The 14,396-nt window shown below is 37.9% G+C and overlaps 1 protein-coding gene across 14 annotated transcripts in view; it reads left to right on the plus strand.

Annotated features, from left to right (window-relative positions):
- The window catches only part of CHD9 (chromodomain helicase DNA binding protein 9), a 217,198-nt gene that overhangs the window by 193,424 nt on the left and 9,378 nt on the right, over window positions 1–14,396 (plus strand). For 10 of the 14 annotated variants that reach the window (XM_032424383.1, XM_032424393.1, XM_032424385.1 and 7 more), the window contains 6 exons: window positions 1,224–2,132; window positions 3,152–3,315; window positions 4,189–4,461; window positions 5,206–5,374; window positions 11,486–11,625; window positions 11,919–12,140. In XM_032424383.1, the coding sequence (XP_032280274.1) occupies window positions 1,224–2,132; window positions 3,152–3,315; window positions 4,189–4,461; window positions 5,206–5,374; window positions 11,486–11,625; window positions 11,919–12,140 (1,877 nt within the window). The remainder of the gene's footprint in view (window positions 1–1,223; window positions 2,133–3,151; window positions 3,316–4,188; window positions 4,462–5,205; window positions 5,375–11,485; window positions 11,626–11,918; window positions 12,141–14,396) is intronic. The other 4 variants (XM_032424391.1, XM_032424395.1, XM_032424390.1 and 1 more) reach the window with 3 other exon arrangements.

Raw genomic sequence — 14,396 nt, forward strand, 5'->3', positions numbered from 1 at the left:
TTTCCCCTTAGCTTCCTATGTCTGTCAGAGACCCTCAGTTTTTCTCGTCTTTCATGACCCTGATACCTTAGAAATATATTGATTAGTTATTTTGCCACAAATCCCTCAATTTGGATTTGTCTTAAATTTTCATATGGTTGCATTGAGGTTGCGCATTTTTATTAAGAGTACCACAGAAATGGTGTGTCCTTCTCAGAAAGTACCATGGGTTCAGAATGTCAGAATGTCCAACACTGACGGTGTTGCCCTTGATTGCTTGGTTACGATAGTTTGTGCTGTTTCTCCAGTGTAAAACTGCTATCTTTTACCCTGAAGTTAAAAGAAATCTTGAGATACTTTGAGACCCCACAAGTCCTGTTTCTTCTCAAACTTTCACCCATTGACTTAAGTATCCTGAGTAGGTCCTTGTGTGTAACAGTTTTTACTGTGGAATTCTGCTGCAAGCAAGGATTGTTGCTTCGCTTTCATCTGCTGATCAATTATTTATTCATATCAGAGTAGACTCAGATATTTATTTTATCCTATAGGTTATAACCCAATACTCTCATTGTTTTGATGCTCTCAAATTGTACGAGCTCCTTTAAGTGACCCCTGCATTATTTCAACAAACCCTTATCTTTTTTTTGAATACTTCTAAACTGCCAGTATCTCTGCCCAAAGATATAACCCCATCGAAAGGAAGATCGCAAGGTCTAACGTTGAAACTGAACCAGCTCAAGCCATTACTTCACATAGCATTTGACAATGTTCCTGCATTTCCCTCAAATTTTAAGGAAGCCTTTGGTGTTCCTGTGAGTTCACTGTAATGCACCGAGTTACCTTGGTGCAGCTAGGGATATGTGGACTTCTTTTTGTTTATGGGGTATGATTTACAGTTTTTACTTGTATTTATAAATGAGTTCAAGTAAGTGTTTTTCTTTTTGATTAAGGCACAGATTAGTCAAGACAGCTCATAGGGAGTTTTTAAAATTCTTGTATTCACATACTTCTAAAAAAATGTTACGTTTTACTTACTTTCAGAAGATCCAGTGTTATCTATTATATGTATGGATTTTGGTACTTCTTTTTAAAATTTCTATTTTTCCTCATTTAAAAATATTAAAAAATTCTGGAAGCTACACAATGATACTGAGTAGAGATGTATTTTAGAAGTTGCATTACTTGTTTTAAATCTGTAACAAAGTGTTTTTGAGGTTAATGTTTTTGTTCTCATTTTAACATAGAATTGGTGGATCCAAATATTTTTATCCAGCCAATCACAGAAGAACGTGCTTCTAGGACTTTGTACCGTATTGAACTTCTAAGGAAAGTACGGGAACAGGCCCTCCGGCACCCACAGTTGTTTGAACGCTTGAAGCTTTGCCATCCAAATCCAGACTTACCAGTCTGGTGGGAATGTGGCCCTCATGATAGGGACTTGCTCATCGGAGCTGCTAAACATGGGGTGAGCCGAACAGACTATCACATTCTCCGTGATCCTGAACTCTCCTTTATGGCAGCTCAAAGGGGCTACAGTCAAAGTAAGATGGCTCATTCGAGGACTTCTACCCCACTTTTACAGCAATATCAAGTAGCACTTTCTGCTTCTCCTCTTACCTCTCTACCTAGGCTCCTAGATGCTAAAGGTATTATTCTAGAGGATATGAAAGTTAAAAGTGAAAATCTTAAAGAGGAGCCTCAGTCTTCTGAAGAAGAATCTATGTCTTCTGAGGAAACCAGGACACTAATAAAGTCTGAGCCTGTAAGTCCAAAGAACGGTGTTTTACCACAGGCCACTGGAGACCAGAAATCTGGTGGAAAAGGTGAAACAGACAGACGCATGGTTGCAGCCAGAACAGAACCCCTAACTCCAAACCCAGCTTCTAAGAAACAGCGAGTCCACAAAAGAGGATCCGAATCTAGTTCTGAGTCTGACTCTGATTCTGAGAGATCATCCTGTTCCTCCAGATCATCTTCTTCCTCGTCTTCCTCCTCTTCTTGTTCCCACTCTCGATCAGGCTCTAGTTCTTCTTCATCCTCCTCTTGTTCTTCAGCATCGTCTTCATCCTCATCCTCATCCTCTTCCTCATCATCATCCTCTTCATCTTCATCAGAAGAAAGTGACAGTGAAGAAGAAGAAGTCCAAAAGCGAGGTATATGCATAAAGTGCTTTTGCTGTTTTAAGACATTTCAAGTGAAAATGAAAAGCATTTGGTTCAGATAAGTTAAGCATGTTTAAAATTGTTGACTGAAATCTTATATGTACAGATTTGCTGAGAGAAGCACTAGTGAGAAAGAAACTAGAATTACTGGTACACACTCCCTATTCAGTATTCAAGGCATTGCAAAATGGGTTCATCAAACAGAAATTAGGCATTTTATACAATAATTTTAGTTCTTTGTGATCACCTTCAGTTTAGCGTTACATTTTTTTCTGAACAAGTTGATCAGTAAACAAATCAGGATTGTATTCTGTAACCGCCACCAGGATTTTTAGATTAAGCAGTCAGACCAACAAGAGTATCATAGGCCCTACTTGGCAGCTATCCACTCAGCAGTACAGGGTAGGAACTACAGCTCGCCAGCAGAGTAGTGTCCGGTGGCCGTCTCCTGAGTGTGCTCACCACAGCCCACAGTTCACGTGCAAGGAATGAGTTAACATTGAGTGGGCGCAGGAGCCAGTCTGGCCTAGGGAACCTCATAGCCCGCAGGAGCCAGAGTCTCTTGTAACAACTCTAGGGACATAAGTTTCAGGGTGACCACAAGGATATGCCCCATGATAGGAGTCCCCTCCTTAGAGAATGTTAGTATACCCATCAGGTGTCTATGGTCCTCCCAGTCCAAATGCAATTGATCAGTCAGGAGTTTATCTGTTTCCAGGAAGCAGACCTACCGAGTTTACTGAGGGTCACATTTTCATGCAGAAAGGGATGTTTTGTTAACCCTTTCCCCTCAAACTCCTTAACGCTACTTATTTTGCTCTTGTGCTAATTTTTTAAACAACGAAGACTTTATTCTAGGTGAATTTTTTCCTTTTTTTTTTTTTTACCATTTGTTTTTACTTCTAACTTTTTCCTTTTTAAATATATCTGAATAATTATATAAGCTTTGAAAACTATATATAAACTTGTTTTATGCAGTTTTTTTTTGAAACAGTTATAATTGTTCTTAGCAGAAGGTACCCCTCACGTGAAAGCCTATGATGAAGAAAGTGTTGCGTCACTGAGCACTACCCAGGACGAGACCCAGGATAGTTTCCAGATGAACAATGGGACGCCAGAGTCCTCTTACATCTTACAAGGTGGATTCATGCTAGCAGCTTCATATTGGCCAAAGGTAAATGACTAATGTCCTGCAGGAACAGATCATTTTTTGAGTATTTTTCTTGTTGCTCTAATGGTAGGTACTCTTCTCATATGGAAAAACAGGTCACCATAAAACATAGGGCGGCATTTTGGTGTTAGCCTCAAAAGTATCAGCTGCTATTATCAAGTAAATAGGTGTACTTGAATATGTATGTTTCTCAACCTAACCTTAGAATGTTTAGAATGAGAGATAATGCTTAGGTTCACGTACAGGTTATGAAATAGGTGCTTTGAGCTGAGTCTCCTTGGAGAAATTTACCTTAGTCATTGGTGACTTAGAAAAAAAAAGTTCACTGGGGCGCCTGGGTGGCTCAGTCGTTGAGCGTCTGCCTTTGGCTCAGGTCATGGTCCCAGGGTCCTGGGATCGAGCCCCGCATGGGGCTCCCTGCTCGGTGGGAAGCCTGCTTCTCCCTCTCTCACTCCTCTTGCTTGTGTTCCCTCTCGCTGTGTCTCTCTCTGTCAAATAAATAAATAAAATCTTAAAAAAAAAAAGAAAAAAGTTCACTTAGGTACATATGCTTTCAGTGGTAGAAGTTCAGATTGGATTAATACAATCCTTCTTTCTGTATGTGGCTAGACGAGAACTACCTTTTTTACAAAGAAACCTGTATTACCTGTGTAATTATAAAAATAACAAAAGACTATATCATAAATTTTTTTGAACTCCAGTGGAAATTTGTACATGAATTCTTACAGAATTATGATATGGGTGTGCGAATATGTATACATACCAAATACACATATGTTGTACCAGGGTTAAATCCATCAAGGCCCTGAGCCATTTCATCTCCAAAGGTCTGGCCTGGTTGTTAAAATCACGCTTTGATGTGGCATGCTCTTCCAGGACCGCGTGATGATCAACCGGCTGGACAGTATTTGTCAAACAGTGCTGAAAGGGAAGTGGCCTTCAGCTAGAAGAAGTTATGATGCCAACACAGTGGCTTCTTTCTATACCACAAAACTGCTGGACAGTCCTGGTGCAGCTACAGAATATACTGAACCCAGTGTACCCACTCCCCCAGGGGCCGGCGTTAAAGAAGAACACGATCAGTCAACACAGATGTCAAAGGTGAAGAAGCATGTACGAGAAAAGGAGTTTACAGTGAAAATCAAAGACGTATGTTTATTTTTATTGCCCTAGGACCCGATTGCGATTACGTGTGCAGCATGCTTTTTCTGCAAGTGGCTGCCTGCCCTCACTCTTACTTCCTTCACATACTTGTTTTCTGGTATTTGGATTGTTTTCTTTTTGATATCCAGGTTATTAAACTTGAATATCCTACTAGAAGGATCATCATTTAATATGTTTCTCTACCTATACTTCTGAAAATAGTCCTTCTGCCGATCAAGAATGCTTTTCTTAAACAGTCTGACAAATTCTAATTGTTTTGGTTCTTTTATATAATATTTAAATGGTATGTCCGTGCACTTCCTCTTTTAAACATTTAGCATGCCCTGTTATCAGTAACATTTCATTTTTCAGTATGATTTTTGAAGCTAAATGGATTACTCCATGTCTAATACATAGGTAACGTCCTCTGAAATGTCATTTGAATAATGTACTTAGAGATGTATGTCCGAAGCTAATAATGTTACAATGTAGTAGTTACACAAAAAGCTTTGTTTTGCTCAGAAAAGTGTATATAGTACCTGGATTTTTTTCTTTTAAGAAAGAAAACTTAATATTCATTATATAAATGGGTTGATTTTTTTTTTTTTCATTAGTTGATTTCAGAATAAGCAGAGAACTTGATTAATGTTTCAGGGTTTTTACTTCACTTTTTCTAAGTAAAAAAATTCTCCTAATAACTGAAATGAGTTTTTTAATTTTTCCTTTCTTGACAATGGTGTTTGTTAACAGGAAGGTGGTTTGAAGTTGACATTTCAGAAGCAAGGGCTTGCTCAGAAAAGACCGTTCGACAGTGAAGACGGCGCTCTGGGGCAGCAGCAGTACCTGGCTCGGCTCCGGGAGCTGCAGAGTGCATCAGAGACCAGCCTCGCCAGTTTCCCCAAATCCATGCCAGTGTCAGGTGACTATGGCAGTGGGAACTGCCTTGGCATGAAATGCTCCTGCTGTCATTCCCAAATTCTCTTTTACTTATTCCTGTTCATATATATATATATATAATATAATTTTAGATCTTTAGATCTTAATAAATACCTGTTGGGGCTTTTAAAGTGACATTTTAAAGCAGGGTGCAATTTTGTTTTAGGGTCCTAAATATCTGGGTGGAAATATTCTGTCAAGTGGTTTTATGCAGATACAAGTTCAAACAGTGTATCAACATGAAAGCAGATTGTGAATGTAAAGGCAGACACCTAAATCACAAATTAGTGGTGATTAGTAGAGGAAGTTAAAATGAGAAGTTCTAGAAAGACTTTAGAGATAGTGTAGTTCAGTCATCTCTAGGATCCAGGAATTGTAATAACTAATCCCTGAAAGATAATCCTTCATTCTCATAGAATATTTGCAGGGAAAGATTGTTCTGACCTAAAACAGCCCTTTTTATTACTGGGCAGCTCTGATTATCACAAAATTCTTCTTATTTGGAAGCAAATTTTACCTGCAGTTGGTTTTTCTTAATGATTGAAATTCTGTCTTTAAAGGCATCGCAGATTCAGCCTATTCGCATGTCTACATGATAATCTTAACATTTTGAAAGCAACGATCATATCTCCTCCTTTTGGGACTGTATCTCTTCTAACATTTTGACACTTTGAATCAGCAGTATTTATTAAATACCAAATTGGAGCCATGAGTTGTGTGCTCCATGGGCATTGAGGAATCGATAAGAAGCCTGTTCTGTTGATCTTGGTCTCATGTGCTTTAATTTGTGTCCCTTTTATAAACTGTAATATCGAAAGTTTAGAATTTTACTCAGGATCAGCTGAATCTTTAAAAAGCGCAAGTTGTTGATTAAAGCTGATTAATGACTTGAATTTCCATTATACCTTCCATTTACATAAGGCTAAGGAATCTGTTTCAGTATTCTACTAAATCTGGTTGCCATGCAGTATTTAGAAACATTTCAGAACTCCTGTTGTGCATGTGCACAGTGTGTGGAATTCCTAGGATTGGGGAACATAATGCTTTATTATAAGTGTTAAATTGGTAGTTATTCCCAATTGCTGCTACTGTGCCTTTTTAATTATAAATCACAATTAAATTATAAATTAGTATCATCAGCATTACTTTGGTCTTTTACAGATTCATTAACCATTCATTGTAATTCTCCAGTTACTGGACTTTCAGACATGTGTAGCTTTGCAGTTCAAATATGAATCAGCCATCCTTCTGTCACTGAAGTATAACTTCCCCAAACCGTGCTTTTCATTGACAGTATTGTATTTAGGGAGCTCTGGTTTTTTTATAAGAAAATGGGAGGGGGCACGTCTGGGTGGTTCAGTTGGTTAAGCATCTGCCTTGGGCTCAGGTCATGATCTCTGGGATCGAGTCCCACATCAGGCTCCCTGCTCAGCGGGGAGCCTGCCTCTCCCTCTCCCCCTGCTCATATGCTTGAGCACTCTCTCTCTCTCTCTCAAATAAATAAATAAAATCTTAGAACAAAAAAGGGAAGAGTGTAGGATGGGGTAAATGGGGGATGGGCATTAAGGAGGGCATGTAATGTAATGAGCACTGGGTATTATATGCAACTGATAATCACTGAACTCTGCCTCTGAAACTAATACACTATATGTTAATGAATTGAATGTAAATAAAATTTTAAAAAAATAAGAAATACCACTGCTTGTGCTCTGAGAACTCCATTATAAAATGGGATTGACACTTCTGTCATTTGAACATTTTATTGCTGTTGCAGCTGAAGGTTCTATAGCCTTCACCGTTAAGTAACTCTTGGGTAAATAATATTATCTTTAATAGTATAAGCAGTAATTGTAACACAATCCGCAGTAATACAAAATAGCTAAAAGCCTTAAACGTTAACCAGATAGAGTTATTATCTAAGCATTATAGCTCATCCATCTTAATTATTGCAAACATGAAATCTAGATTCGTCCTCCAACACAACTCTTAACAAGTTTTTGCCTCCTTTCTTGTCTGTGAAACAAGCAGTTGGGGGAGGAGAGAGGTGGCACTGCTGGGTGGGTTAAGTAATATATGTAGAGCGGCTACTATGGAGCGTGGCACTTAACTAGATGCTAAACCGATGTTAAAATTTAACCGATGTTAAAATCTAAAACCTCACAGGATTTAGAATTAGATACTGAATAAATGCTATTATTATAGTTATTAATATCCCAAAGCCTAAGCCCTTTTTACGTTTATGTGGGTACCCTCTGAATTTTATCTGAAAGTTTCAAGTAAAGATACAAGTTGTGATGTAATTTAATTAATGAAGGGAATAGTAAAATAGCATAAATTACAGTAGGACAAAACTAAAGAACCCATTCCAGAAACTACCTAGAATAGTGAACAGAGGATGATAATAGAGCTGCCAAACAACCTGGGGTTGAATTTTGTCATTTACTGGCTGTGACATTGGGCCAGTAACTTAATGTTTCTGATCTCATTTATAAAATAGGCTTAATAATACCTCTATGTTTTTGTTGTTTTGTTTTTGATGATTTAAGAAAACATTGGTTAAACCTAGCTCAGTGTATGGCACCTAGTAGGCATTCAGCAAAAAGAAACTTTTTTTTTCATGTTTCTTTTTCTTATTTTTTTCTTTTAAGATTTTGATTTATCTATTTATTTGACACAGAGAGACAGAAAGCAAGAGAGAACACAAGCAGGGGGAGTGGGAGAGGGAGAAGCAGGCCTCCCGCTGAGCAGGGAGGCCCATGTGGGGCTCGATCCCAGCACCCTGGGATCCTGACCTGAGCCGAAGGCAGATGCTTAACGACTGAGCCACCCAAGCACCCCAAAAGAAGCTATTTTTAATATTGTTATAATTACATCTAAGATAAATGCAATACAAGCTTTATAGAATAGATAGGTTAAATTTTCCATTTTGGAGTCTAGCTTAAAATAAATCAGTAATGGGGGCACCTGGGTGGCTCAGTCGTTAAGCGTCTGCCTTCAGCTCAGGTCATGATCCCGGGGTCCTGGGATCAAGCCCCACATCCGGCTCCCTGCTCAGCGGGAAGCCTGCTTCTCCCTCTCCCTGTCCCCCTGCTTGTGTTCCCTCTCTTGCTGTGTCTCTCTCTGTCAAATAAATAAATATAATCTTTAAAAAATAGTAAGTCAGTAATGTTTCTAAAAATCACTCAGAAATAAGTCAAGGTAGCTGGGTTGTTTTTTGTTTTTTTAAGAATTTATTTGAGAGAGCGAGAAAGAGCACAAAGGGGTGGGAAGAGGGAGAAGCAGACTCCCCGCTGAGCAGGGAGCCTGACGCGGGGCTCGATCCCAGGACCCTGGGATCATGACCTGAGCCAAAACCAAGAGTCAGACACTTAACTGACTGAGCCACGCAGGTGCCCGGTAGCTGGGTTTTTTTTTAAGAAGGAAAAAGAAAGGGGCGCCTGGGTGGCTCAGTCGTTAAGCATCTGCCCTCAGCTCAGGTCATGATCCCAGGGTCCTGGGATTGAGCCCCACATGGGGCTCCCTGCTCAGTGGGAAGCCTGCTTCTCCCTCTCCCACTCCCCATGCTTGTGTTCCCTCTCTCGCTGTCTCTCTGTCAAATAAATAAATAAAATCTTTAAAAAAAAAGAAAAGAAAGAAAAGAAAGAAAGACATCACGATAGTATCTAACTGGCTAAATAGAATTATGTTTATGAAAGGCCAAATAGGGTATGTTTATAAATGTACACTTTGGTGTGTGTACAATTGTTTTTCCAGAGATAATTATATTAAGTACTTTTTTATATAACATTGGAATAGCAGCAGTAAAGGGAAAGTAAAAAGTAATGTAAGACACTGTCTGCCTTTCAGTTGCTTGGTAGACCAAGGCCTACATGTTAAAATATTAGACAAGTCATTAAAAAAACAAGATAATATGTTTTGCTACACAGCACATTATAGTTAAAAAATACCGGAGAAGAGGGAAGTCACTACTGTCTAGAAACTTAGGCAAAGTCCTCTGGAAGAGGTAGAATTGAACAGGATCTGTAAGAGGAAGATCAGATAATGGTCTTTCTGGAAAGTGACATCCGTGGGAAGGGGGAAAGGGGCAGGGAACAGCATGGAGCAGAGACTTGATAGTAGACTTTGTGATAAGACTGACCTAGCTAGTGTGTAAATTCCTACTGGAGAGAGATTTGTATGAAAGCAGAGCCTGCTTAGAAAAGGTGAATCCAGATTATAGACAACATGAAAACTGAGCTGGGACAGGGATTAGGGTTGGGGAAGGGGGCTGATGTAAGCCATTTCATTCATACTAGAATAAGAAACCATGAGAACTTCTTATAAAATAGAATGGTACTTCTAAAAAATGATACTTTGGGAAAGTTGGTTTATTATTATAGCTAAAATGTACTACAGTGAAAGTACTTTCAAATCATATTTATAATATATTGTTAATCTGGTTATAATGATATTCACTTTGTAGATAATGAAAGCTTTTCTTTTTTTATAAAGTTATGTCACATTCCTAGGCAGAGGATCATAGGGGAAGGGAGGAAAAAAATGAAACAAGATGAAACCAGAGAGGGAGACAAACCATAAGAGACTCTTAATCTCAGGAAACAAACTGAGGGTTGCTGGAGGGGAGGGGGGTGGGGGGATGGGGTGCCTGGGGGATGGAGGGTATGTGTTGTGGTGAGCGCTGTGTGTTGTGGAAGACTGATGAATCACAGAATTGTACCCCTGAAACAAATAATACATTATATGTTAATAATAAAACAATTTTTTAATGACAAAAATAAATAAAAATTAAGAAGTTATGTCACATTCCTATTGTGCTTTTATATGCAAACATGGTTTTTAATCATTGTAACTAGCTATTCCTTACCATATGAATTAAGGTACCATTTTGAAACTGAGATGTGGTGAATATAAGTGGCCTCCATAAGGTTACATGACCAGCCAAAGGGCAACTCCTTATTCAGGTATACACTGGACTTGCTCTAAAAATTCTCCTTGAATGATTGCATTTCTCACTATAAGCTGTGAACTATTTAAAAAAAAAAAAAAAACTCATCCTTAATAATATTTTCTTTTTTCTTAAGATTTATTTATTTTAGGGAGAGAGAGAGAGAGAGAGAGACACAGCGGTGGGGAGGGGCAGAGGGAGAGGGAGAGATTGTCCTAAGCAGACTCCACGCTGAGCACAGAGTCCGACATGGGGCCCAGTCTCACCACCCTGAGATCACGACCTGACCAGAAACCACAGAGTCACAGCTTAACCAACTGTGCCACCCAGGCACCCCAATATTTTCTTTTAACAAGAGAGTTCTGGATTATGTACTTTTTGAGGACAGGAACTGCATTTAACTCATCTTTGAACCATCATAATACCTCATAACTACGTATAAGCTATTTGATAAATATTTATTCATTGGAAAAAATGGCTGAGTGCATGGAACTGTTTCATTCATACCTCTTACACACATTTTTATTGAGAGTCTACTGAAATGAGGAATGATAAAGGTCAGTTTGACTTGGCAACTAAAAAGTTAGTGCTGATCCTAAAATACCTTAAGAAGGCTGGCACGGGACCAGACTATAGGACATTGAGGAATGCGTTGGTCGTAAAGAAGGAGGAATACAACAAAGACCAACCTTTCAAAAGTTTTGAAAGTTATAAAAAGGCTGAAAGAGGCTTATTTTTTGTTTGAGTTAGGCCATGTTTTTAAGTTGAGGAGAAGACTCTAGAATAAGATACTTTGGCACAAGGAAGTAAAGATAGTTGAAAAAAGAAGCTTTCAGAAAAGGTAGGAATTAATGGATTCAAAGAAAAAGGAAGGATTTGTCTTGTATATGAGAAAGACATGCTTCTTCCTCTAAAAGGGAAAGATAAGTATGTGAATATCAGGGTAAATAACTTGAAGAGACAAGTCAAAAAGTTGCTTATAGTCCTCCAAGTTTTTAAATGAGGAATTGGGGGTGTTTTAGCCCAAAAATTGCTGGATTTAGAATATGTACAATTAAGAACACTTTCATATATTTAGAAAAATGACTACTTTTAATTTGCTTAAGATCTAGATTTTGATCACCATTTTGCATGTTTTTATTTGATTAGGTACTTCCATTCAGTCAACCCTTGGTGCCAATGGAGTTAGATTAGACAACCAGCCTATAGTCAAAAAAAGGCGGGGAAGGAGGAAGAATGTAGAAGGTGTTGACATCCTCTTTTTTAACAGAAATAAACCACCTAACCATGTAAGTAAAAACTACTGATCCTTGAGTCCAAAATTCAGTCCTAGTAACTATATATATTGCTGTTTTGCGAATGTCTTATAGAGTAAAAATATTAATTAGGAAATTAGATTGTACTTCTGGATTATATCTCAGAGGAATCCAGCACTGACCAAGATTCATGAAAATTTTAAATTTGAAAAATTTAGCAGAATTTTAAACAACTTTTTTCCTCTTCAAAAAGATTTGCTTCACTGGACCAAAAATCGAATGATAAAGCATAGAAATAAAACTTTCACTTGGTTGTTTTTCTACAGGTTACTTTAGGCTTAACCACCTCACAGATTTCTACAGGGATAAATCCAGCACTGTCCTATACTCAACCTCAAGGAATTCCTGATACAGAAAGTCCAGTTCCAGTTATTAACCTCAAAGATGGGACAAGACTTGCAGGCGATGATGCGCCGAAGAGAAAGGATTTGGAAAAATGGCTTAAGGAGCACCCAGGTTATGTGGAAGATTTAGGAGCTTTTATTCCTGTAGGTGATGCCTTACAAATCCTGATATATTTTATTTCTGTGGTTTTTCAAATCCATAATCAAGAAGCATACATTTTTACCCACTTATGTAAATACGTGTTCTGTCCAAGAGTAAGGAAAATGAGCAGAAAAAAGTAATGACCATTTTTCCCACGATACAACACAGTGCCATTTCCATTTTTCTATTCTGCATTTAATAATAAAAATCACCTCCAATATACGGAGTACTATGTTCGACCCAGTGAAGGTTGTAAAGGTATAAAGTTTCCTCAGGGAGTTTACTTTAAAATACTAATGATCATATTAAACATTTATTGAGACTTAGCTGTGTGCTGGGCCTTACACTTAGCACTTAACATATGTTATCTCATTTAACACTCCTGACATCTTTATCAGAATGGCATCATTTTAACTATTTTCTAGATAAATTAAAACACTGAAATTTGAAGTAAATAGTCCAGGGCACACAGTCTTAAATCTAGTGCCCAAACTACTACTCATAAGCTTTTCTTCGAGCTATCACAGTACAGCTGTCGTGGTCTGCAGACACACATTGAGTTTACACTAATCGCGAGTGAGAACTGTTAAAGTTCATTTGCATTTTTTATCTCCTGAGATACCTTGTGCTCACTATCTTATAGGCATATGGCTTTCTTACTCACAGAAATCTGTTATTTCATTTTGCAATACTTTACTATCGGATGCTGATATACCAAATTTGCATCAGGTCCCCCATACAGTGAAGGAAGGTGGCAGGCCTGTCGTATCTGCCTTCATTCGAATGGAGAACCCAGTGAAGCTGTCTAGTGTTCTGTGAGCTTCTGAAGGACTGTATCCTATTCACCTTTGTATCCCAGGACTTAGTACCTAATTCCTGATCCATAGAACAGTATCTAGGTCCCTATAAATATTTGCTGAGCCAATGATTAAAAACTGAAAGTCTTTTGAAGACTGAAAACTACTATATAAAGGTAAAGTTGTTATTTTATTAACAGAAAAAAAATACCTTGTTACTTTTTTTACAAAAAGGAACCACAAAATCTCCACACTCCAGTCCCTACAGTGGTCTTTGTGTCTGTAATGTGTACTGCTTCTAGAATTTTACATCACTATTACTGACACCAGGAAATAACCTGGTAGTCTAAAACAGACTGCCTTGGGCTTGGCTTTCAGATGCCTTTCATATCCCTAGTCTTCTCTAAGGATGCCACTAATACTCAAATAAACTTTAATTACTTTTGATTTTTAAACCAAATAAAGCTTTTATAATTATGAGGGGAGGGGTTTTCACTAAATATGATGGGTAAGCATAGAACGAATACTGCAATTCTAACAATAATGAGAATCATTAGTTTAACCCTGTAACTTAACATGTTAGAAAATAACATTTATTTAGTCAATAGATTCTTATTGAGAACTACTGTGAGCTAGTCCTCTTTTAAGGGATGGAGGATAAAACCATGAACAATATAAAGTTCTTGCCCTTGTGGCAGTTCCACTGTAGTCTGTAAGGGATTCTCCTGTCTTTTTCTAATCACTGCAAAGGAATCTTTATTAATTTTTTAAACTTACAAGCCATTCATCATTTTCACCACAAATATTAACTTTTTATCATAATTTTTAGGTAACATTATATAATATTAAGATTTTAAAACCGCATTTGTTGTGATAAAGAATACAAGATAATAGTTTGATTTCTGAAGGATACTTTTTTTAAAACAGCATTTGTTGTGATAATATGAGATAATAATTAGTTTTGGTTTCTGAAGGATATTTCACGTTACTGATTTCTTAGCTCTCACACTCTATTGGGATATCTCTCTAGCTAAATAATTATACCATGATATAGATCTATAATAACAGGGGTATGTGTAGAGTGCCATGGAAACAGATAAAAGAATAATGAACAACTCTGCCTAAGCCAAGTATCTGGGGAAATATGGAAAGAAAATAGAGATGACATATATGACCGGTGGATGATAAAGAATAAGTAGACATTTGACCAGGTTAACACAAGGGGAGGCTAGGCTAAGCTCTGTAAAACAAGTATGAAGAGTTAAAAAGGATAGGACTTGAAGGCATGTTCATAAAACAGCGGCCAGTTTGATATTGTAGGGTATGTGAGGGAATGAGTGGAGTCATAGTAACTGGTTAGAAGAGGTGAATTTAGGTCCAGGCTGTGAAAGGGTGGGTCTGCCATGCTGAAGAGTTTGAGCATTGGCCCGAAATAGCTACAAACCTCAAGCCCTGCTTTGT

The sequence above is a fragment of the Phoca vitulina genome, unplaced genomic scaffold (assembly GCF_004348235.1).
Source record: "Phoca vitulina isolate PV1807 unplaced genomic scaffold, GSC_HSeal_1.0 scaffold30, whole genome shotgun sequence".
NCBI lineage: Eukaryota > Metazoa > Chordata > Mammalia > Carnivora > Phocidae > Phoca > Phoca vitulina.